The 9,126-nt window shown below is 36.6% G+C and overlaps 2 protein-coding genes across 2 annotated transcripts; one reads left to right on the top strand and one right to left on the bottom strand.

Moving 5' to 3' along the window:
- Positions 1–294: 294 nt before the first annotated feature.
- On the top strand, positions 295–1,366 carry LOC113345816. The gene is made up of 2 exons (XM_026589483.1): positions 295–628; positions 726–1,366. Exons 1-2 carry the CDS (start codon positions 356–358, stop codon positions 1,194–1,196), a joined length of 744 nt encoding a protein of 247 aa, XP_026445268.1. The 5' UTR covers positions 295–355; the 3' UTR covers positions 1,197–1,366.
- Positions 1,367–4,505: 3,139 nt separating this feature from the next.
- Positions 4,506–8,240, bottom strand: LOC113345914 (probable disease resistance protein At5g63020). The gene is made up of 2 exons (XM_026589559.1): positions 4,925–8,240; positions 4,506–4,799 (listed from the first exon to the last, which is right to left on the bottom strand). The coding sequence occupies exons 1-2, from the start codon at positions 8,226–8,228 to the stop codon at positions 4,789–4,791; spliced, it is 3,315 nt and encodes a 1,104-aa protein (XP_026445344.1). The 5' UTR covers positions 8,229–8,240; the 3' UTR covers positions 4,506–4,788.
- Positions 8,241–9,126: the final 886 nt, after the last annotated feature.

Genomic DNA, 9,126 nt, shown 5'->3' with positions numbered 1-9,126 from the left:
TTCGTCTTTTTTTTTTACCACCATTTGGAATCAATCTCAACAACACACTGATATGTACAAATTACGTTAAAACAACAATTTTGTGAGCAGGCTACACGTACAAAACGAATGGGCTTTCCATAACCAACACATAAGCAATATTTGTTTTCTTATCCTTATCTGGAAAATCGGTGCATAGAACATCGGACTCTGATGCTCTACTCGAAGATATTAAATTTTTTTAGCCCAAAATATCTTTTGTCTTTACTTTCATTAAAACGGGTGTACAATATCTGTCTAGAGATGATAAGCCAACAAAAATAGAAGATAGAAAAGAGGGTGCGAGTCCGAGCTCAGAAAATTAGTTAGCTCTTCAATGGCTGCTCTTGGTAATATCGCAAGTCTGAGACTCTTCTCTTCATCAAAATCAGCAACCACAAGATCAAGAAGAACCACCACTGTTTCCAGTCCTAGACCAAGAATTTCCTGCACTGTGGCATGGGATCCAGAGGGAATTCTCGGTCCTCCACAAACAGGTCATTTTGCTAGAAAAGATTTCCAGTCGAAACTTGAGAAAGATTCCGATGCTCGTGAAGCTTACGAACGTCAAGTTCGTGAAGAAATTGAACGGCGTCATGCTGCTCGTCAGGTAATAAACGTGTCAGAGACTCAATTCTGTAGTGTTTGTATGCTTCAATTTGTTATTGGCTTTCCCCGACTAATTTTTCCAACCATTTTCTCTCCAGGCTCGTGTAGTTCCGGACAGCATCGAACAATTAGTTGAGTATTTCCTAGATACAGAAGCTAGAGAACTTGAATTCGAGATTGCAAGACTAAGGCCTCGGCTAAACAAAGAGTTTTTTGCTCATTTGAAGTTTGAGCTTGGTCAGTTGCGGTTTGCTGTTTCGAGGACTCAAGCTATGGAAGATAGACTAGTTGAGCTAGAAGCAATGGAGAAAGTTCTAATGGAAGGTACGGAAGCTTATGACAAATTGCAAGCAGAAATGATTACAACAAAAAATTCACTAGGAAAAATATTGAGATCCACTGACGTAAAAGCGACTTTGTTAGAGATGGTTGAAGCTAATGAGATTAATAAATCTTTATTAGCACTTCTTGATGAAAATATCGCTACTGCACATTTAAGTGACCAGAAAGAAGCTGCATTTTTCATGGAGAGAGTTCGTGCTGCGCTTCTCAAGTACATAACTGCATAGGTTTAGCAGTTTATGTTTCTGTTCAATTTTGTTTCTAGATGAATAATTTTTTGGTTGCATTTTTTGTTTATCAAACTGAAGTCTTATATTATGTACTAATGATATGTAATAATGAGCCTACTTTGCTGTGAATGGAAGAGTATAGTCTGAATCACTCGAAAATTTAAATATCCTAAAGCTGTTTTTGTTTTCTTCTTTTTGCTAGAAAAAAATGATTTATAAGAAAGGAATGAGATTACAGAGTTTGAACAAATTGAGGGAGTGAATCCCCATTCCATTCTCCCACTACATTGTGAATCTTACTATGCTTTGCAGCTTTGTCTGCCAAGCCATTAAAATCTCTACTTAAGAATTGTAACCGAGTAAAAGAAATCTATCTCAAGAGGAAAAGACAGTCATTTAAAATAGAGCATCAACTCCAGCTAGATATAGAATTTAGCTCTTAGTATGACCATGGATAATTTAGAGCAGGAAATTGTTGAAGAGCCTTACATCAGGCGCTTTCGGCATTTTTTTGGCTCTACAATGGCAATCCATCTTCTTTAATTTTTCCATTCACTTTCACACTATTGAGTTTATAGCCATAATCATACGTCAGCTCCTGCATGCATTGAACATGTGACATGATTTATATCCAATAGATGCTCTAAATCTTAAGAAGCTCTTTAGTGTTCGGGGAAAGCAATATAACAGTATTTACCTCCATAGCAGGTATATTCCTATTAGCAACCAATACGATCCGTGCAAAGTTGATTTCACGGTGATCACTTAGAACAGCTTGTACAAATAGATTCGTTCACAAGAACGGTTGATGAACCGAACAAAATTTCCAATTTTTTCCCCATCTATACAAAACTTGGCCTTCTGAAATGACAAAAAAAAAAAAATCAGTTATATATAAACTAATTAGGAATATTGGCTTATCCAGAATTGTCAAGTCGAAGTAAAACTATCAAACAACACAAAACTCATTGGTGATTAGGATATAAGAGTGTAGTACCTTTCTTTTCCTATTCTTCTGTGATCGATCGATATCAAAGAGGTACTCATTCCCCAGTTCTTTATCTGCATCCTTATCCCTCCTGATCACCCCCACATACTCGCCCAAATACGCGCCTTCAGGAATTGGATCCCTTGATCTCACACCCCAACCTTTCTGTGGAGTACGAAATACCTATAAGAGAACATGAACGAATACGTCAGAAGTATTTTTGCTGTTTTTAAAAGATTTTTTCAAACAGTTTTTACCGCACTTAATTATGTTTTAATTGCGCTAATTATGGCATGATTTATTTGCCCGTTTTTCGACTGTTTCGAATGAAATTTTAATTGCAGCAATTAATCCAATTTATTCTCCATTAATCTGCATTGACAGACTGGTTATAAAAACAATTTTGAGAACAGAAAGAAGATACAAGTTTTTACACTATTGTTTTTCTGAGAATCAAGAGACCAAAAAATACCGAGCAAGAATAGAGAGAGTAAAAGTGATCGACTTCTCATTGTGTGCGTGAGAGATCGAAAGAGAGTTTTTCTCGGCTGCTTTATCCTGGGGGCGTTGTACCGGAAAAGAACTCCTTGCACAAAATTCAAGGCAGAGCCACGAAACGTCCTAAAGAGAGCGACCTGGTCTTGACTCAACCGTCACTTTGTTTCGTGTCTTAATCTCTGTTTTGCAGGTGTGAAATCGGCAATTGTTCCAATAATTTTAGGAAGAATCTTTCTGCCATGGAATCTGAAAAGAAAACAGTTGCTGATATCAACAAGCCGTTCAAGTTTGAAGGACTTCACTTCAGAAGATGGAAGCTAAAGTTGTTTTTCTACCTCAAACTGATGAAGTTTCACATGATGGTGACCTCCATCAAACCAGCTGATCCACAAGATGCAGAAGCTGCAGAAAAAGCATCTCCGACCGCAACAAGTGCAACTCCTCAACCAACTGAAGAACTTGTTGTGACCCAAACTGCTGAAGAAAAACAAAAAGCCTATGAAAAATGGATTGATACTGACTTTGATTGTAAAAACTATATTCCGAATGCTTTGTCTGACGATCTATATGAATATTACTCCACATTTGATACTGTTAAAGATGTGTGGGATGCCTTACAGAAGAAATATGATACTGAAGAAGCCGGATCGAAGAAATATGTTGTAAGTCGCTACCTGAGATATCAAATGGTGGATGAAAAATCAGTCGTTGCTCAGGCTCATGAACTTCAGAAAATAGCTCATGAAATTATGACGGAAGGTATGAAAACTGATGAACAATTTCAAGTATATGTATTGATTGATAAATTACCCCCATCTTGGAAAGGCTTTCGTAATGCTTTGCGTCATAAAACTAAGGAATTTTCTCTTGAAAGTTTGATTGTTAAGCTCAGGGTTGAAGAGGAAGCACGAAAACAAGACAGAAAGGAAGAGATTCTTATCGTTTCCAATAATAAGAATCAGACTCAACCGATTTTGAAACCTAAGAAAAAACCGATGAAATCTGACCAGAACCAAAGGAAAGGAAAACCTAATCAAAACAAGAACCCATTTTGTCGGCAAAGCAAAATGTGAAAAGACAAGCATATGCGATAATATAGGGTGGGAGTTTCTCATATCGCTCACCCTGTAGAATAAGAGAAATGAGAAGAGGCAGAATGTAGGAGTGAGATATCGCATATGTTAGTAAGTATGCGAAGTGAAGACTATATAACTTAAACGAGGGAGATCGCACAGAGCAAGGTTGAGATGACGTAATGGATGATGTCAGCAATGTTATGAGTAAAGTGTGAAGATCTGTGCGAAGTATGGTCTGTGCGAGAACGAGTGATTGTACAGGAGCGAGTGTATCGCATAGAGATTCCAAAAATAAAGGATCTCTTAGCTGTCATCCACTATGTAAGATCTTATATAAAGAGGAGAGGTTATTACTTGTAGGGTGATTCTTTTAGTGAGTGTTAGATAAGAAATCAGGAGAGAGAAAGTAAATCTAGGAACAAGTAAGATTGTTATAATACTTATATCCATCTTGTAAACCGACTTAAATCTTGATAATCAATGAAGAGTTTAATGACGATTACCTAATATTGATTATAGTTATAGTGGAATGTGGTTGTGAGGAAACTTGCAACTACATAATGTGTACTCAAGTGGTGGTCAGTCGATTAGTTTATGTTAAGAAAATTCTAGAGAGAACTAGAGTGGTCTTGTAGTGCCTACAAATAGGCAGTGATACATTCATTTGTAATTGTAACGAAGTAAGAAGTGAGTAATAAGATTCAGAGTTTTTGGGAGTGTAAGAGTAACACAATATCTCCGAAGTTTATATTAAGTTTCCAACACATCAGAAGTTAGAACTTGGAGGTTAGGAGCTAAAAATTATCCGCCCATCAGATCAATATATGAAAACGACAAAACAAAAATTACAAATTTGAAAACTTTGGTTTCACTAGTCCAAAATTTACTTCTGATCTTAGAAAAAAAAAAGTCTCTTTTCTCATTGAATTCTCTCCCTCCCTATACTTTAAAGTCACCTCTTTGACCACCACCTAAATCTCACATTTTCCTTCATAATGCTTCTTCTTCTTTTTTTCTTCTTCTTAATTCACCATAATGCTGCAGGATTTGAAATTTTGAGATTGGATCAAACGCAAATTCACACACACAAGGCAAGGATTTATATATAGTTATGCCAGTAACTTAATTTCAGAAAGAAAAAAATATGTGAAAAGAATATATACCTGAGAAAAGGTGATGCATATGTTGTTTGTCACCTGGACTTTCCCATTCAATGTTTTCAAACCACGTCTCGTCATTCCCCACAATCTTTTCTAGCTTTGGTGTTCTTTGATGCGACAAACAAATCCTCTTCAAATTTTCACAATCAACTACTTCCAAATGTTGTAAACAAGGGCATTCCAGACTGGTTGACCCTTGATGCAAATCACTAAGCTCTGGCAAATCCTTCAGTTCTAGCTTAATCAATTCCGGAAGTAGAACTGGGTTCTTATCAGAATTTGCAAGATTTATAGCAACCCATAATTGCTCAAAGTTCTCACAGGTTTCAATGATTAGCTTCTTTAGCTTAGGAAAGAATCCCACTTCAGGAGTTAAAGCAGTCGATGAGCATCCTACCACGCTTTCCTCTGGCGCAATTAGTGTAACCATACTTTGACAATATTGAATGTTGAGTTCCTCTAGCTGTCGAAGCTGTGGTGCAATGTCTAGAGAGAATAGATGATTAATTCTGTCACAACCATAAAGCTCAAGTATTAGAAGATTGTCAAACCCAGCTCCATTTGGAGTGACACCTTTCCATATAATCTCCAGAGATGGCAAGCGCTGCAAGCATATCTTTTTTAGTTTGAAAAATGTAGTGACATTATTACTTGCCTCTCCAGAAATAGGTTCAGCTGCTTTTTCTGAGTTAAATATTTCCCTTAGCATATTACAACCTTCTATTCTAATTTCAACTAAATTCGGTACCCGTTTGAACAAATTTGAGTCGAAAATATTGACCATGTTGTTGCACTTGTTTATGGTCAACTCTTTTAATTTATCAATGAATCCTATCGGTATAGCTCCATCAAATAGTTGCTTCAAATTATCCATTGAACGAATGACTAAATCTTCCAAAGCGCTGAAAGTGTTTCTTGCAACCCCTACTTCCTGTACCCTCATCAGAAATTCCATGCCATTGCATTCTTCAATACCGAGAGATTTCATATTTTTGAATCCAACATGAGTTGGAACAATTTGTGCCATGCTCTTCAGATCGTTGCTCTTTTTTACTTTTAGCGTCTCAACTCTTTCCAACAACACCATAATGATTTGACAAATTGGAGGCGAAACCATAAGATCAAGGAAATTGTGACAAGACCTATAGTCTAACCCTGTTCTCTGGCCAAAAGTTACATCCAAACGGATTCTACTTAATCCATCCTCCTCGGAATGAAGCTCACGACGACTCTTATCTAAACTGAAGTGTAGAGTAGTTAATGTACCTTTCTTTAATAGAAATATTAGCTCTTCTAAACTAGCTTTCATTTCATTTTGCCACCCTTCGATTTCCCATCCGCTGAAGCTTTCCTTCATGTATAACTCTTCCAACTGAGACAACCTCGAGATAATATTTGGTGGAACTTGCAGTGACTTGTTGTGTGACAAATTTAACGACTTCAAACCAGTTAATTCGACTATTTTATGTGGCAGATGTTCCAAATTACAATCTTGTAGACTAAGAATTACAAGTTTCTTTAAATGCCCAACTAGAGATATATCAGTTGAAGGATCAAAAACACAATGTTCTAGATAAAGTGTGCGGAGACTTACAAGTGATGAAAGCGAAGATGGTAACTTAGATATACCAATTGAGCGCAAATCAAGAGTTTCCATTTGCTTCATACCTTGAAAGAAACGATCTGGAATGTCCTTCAATGTCTTATTTCCTTCCAAAGACAGGCTCAATAAATGAGGAACTTCAGGTTGGTCAGGGAGTCCGGTGATTGAATTTCTCATTAGTGATAGTCGTGCGAAGTGAGTATTTCTGGATGGCCACTCAGTTAACCCCTTGCCAGCTTCTACAAAAAAACCATGGTCCTTTTTCGAAGCAATTGAGATCGCCACATCACGAATAATATCATGCATCCACACAAGGGATTTTTTTTCATCGCGCAATAATAAACATGAATCAGTAAGTAATTGCAGTACTGTGTGCAATCTGCCCCTGACTTTCTTTAGATTAGTCGGTCCATGCAAATGAGTATCACAGATAAAGTACATCATCAATTCATTAGTCACAGCTATTTTATAATCTTCTGGGAATAAGCAACAAAGCAGGAAACATCTTTTCTCTATATCATTCTTGAGGAAATCATAACTCAATTTTATTGAGCAGAAAACTTTGGAATTCATACCTTCGATTTCTTCGATGTGAGAATCCTTTAGTTGAAGAGCGGTATCTTCCCATACTAGAGTGTCTTTGTTTCTCAATGCCCTGCCAAGCACAACAAGTGCTATTGGCAAACCATTGCACTCCTTGACGATCTCCCTGGCCACAGCAGAATCTGGAACATCACCAACGTTCTTCATGAATAAATCCCATGATTCATCCTCTTTTATGGTCTTCACCTCAAAGCTCTCTTGAAATTTATGAGAACCACAAAAGTTTTTAAGGATTCTTGTAGTGACAACAACTTTCAAGCCTTTGTTTTGTCCATAAGGTATGCCCACATGGTGTAAGTTGAAATCCTCCGTCCACAGATCATCTAAGACAATGAGTACGCTTTGTTCCCTCATCAACCGTGCTGATAAAACCGATGCTCTTGTGGTCACATCCTCGATTTGTTTGATCGCTTCAAACTCTAACACATCTGCTATCTTAGCTTGTATCTTTTTCAATTCCACATTCTGAGATACAGTTACTATTACGACCACCTCAAAAAGTCTATCATCTTTAACCTGGTTACAAATTTGATTAATCAACATAGTCTTTCCAATTCCACCCATTCCATATACCCCAAACAACGTCATCTCGTCGTTGCTTAGCGCTTTCATGACTTCATCTGTAACAGACTGTCTTGATGGAAATGACTCAAAATCTGGATCTTTCGGAAGAAAATCTACACCATGAAGTGAACCTGCACCTGGAGAAACACTTGAAAAATTCCTTCCTTGGTGAATAAGTAAATCAATGATTTTTGTTTTTTCTCTTATCATTTTACCAACGCCATAGCGACGATTAATATTTTTGATTTGATCAAGATCTTGACCATTCACTAACGCCTCTAGTGTTTCATATCGTGCAACTTCTGTATCGACTTGTGCAAACCAATCATCCACAAGTTGATAAACTGTTTCAAGATTTCTCTTGGCTGCATCAACTTTAAGTTGCAAATCTGATCTTAATACACTCAAATTTTGGACTTTGGTCTTAAGCTTTGCAAACTTTTGCTCATGTTGAACAAAGTACCCAACATGAAGCTTAATTGGAGATACAAAACACTTGATGATCTCAACAGTGGGAGTCACAATCCAGTCCGCCATTCTTGATTGAGATTTTTGGATAGAAACTACTGTTGGTTTTGAGAAAATGAGATGTAATAAGAAAATTATTATAGAATGATTTAATTATGGTTCTCTCTTTTGTTTTAATTATTGGATAATGGCGGTATTCATGAATAAATGTGTTTATATTATGTATTAGATTCCTTTACAATGTACTATTAAGGATTAAAACTTCAATTTGTGCTGCTTTCCTAGTGTTTTCAGCCGGCCACCTTCCTAGTACTAATCTTTCGTGTTATAGTTAGTGCAGTCCAGATCTAATAATCTACCATTTTTATATTTAATCAAACAAATTCATCTGCCTTTTCCATTTAGAAAAAGTAGTGTATTACTTAAAGAGCGCAGGAGCTTACTGCTTACCTATGATATGATCAGCTTCGACTTTAGGTTCTGATCGACAACGTTCCGTCCACCCACTTTAGTTCACTTGACTTGACCATCCATATAAAAAAAATGTAAGACTCTCCTCCACTCAAATTAGTGTAAGCAAAATAACTTTTACTCCACTCATTCTCTGTTTTTTACATTTTGGTTCTCAATTGCTTTCCCATATTTATAGTATTCGAGAGTTATTTTAGTTGTTTTAATTTGTCCGGAGAGACCATATCAGCAAGTTTTGAGTTCTAGTTCATGTCTGATAATTCTTTTGTCAGATGGGAGAATAGGAAGATAGTTAGAGATATTAAAGTTCTTTTGAATTCTTTTAGTTGTTGGAGCATTAAACATGTCAAGAGAGATAGGAATAATTTGGCTGATGCTATTAGTTGTTTACAAACCTTTGAAGAACTTCAAAATGCTACTAGTTGTTTACAAACCTTCTTAGGCAGGCATATTGCGCCTGTCATTATCTAATAAAATTCATTCTTTTATCAAAAAA

Source organism: Papaver somniferum, unplaced genomic scaffold (genome assembly GCF_003573695.1).
Source record: "Papaver somniferum cultivar HN1 unplaced genomic scaffold, ASM357369v1 unplaced-scaffold_84, whole genome shotgun sequence".
In the NCBI taxonomy this organism is placed as follows: domain Eukaryota; kingdom Viridiplantae; phylum Streptophyta; class Magnoliopsida; order Ranunculales; family Papaveraceae; genus Papaver; species Papaver somniferum.
The sequence above is the reverse complement of the archived record's forward strand: the minus strand, read 5'-3'. Positions and strand labels throughout refer to the sequence as shown.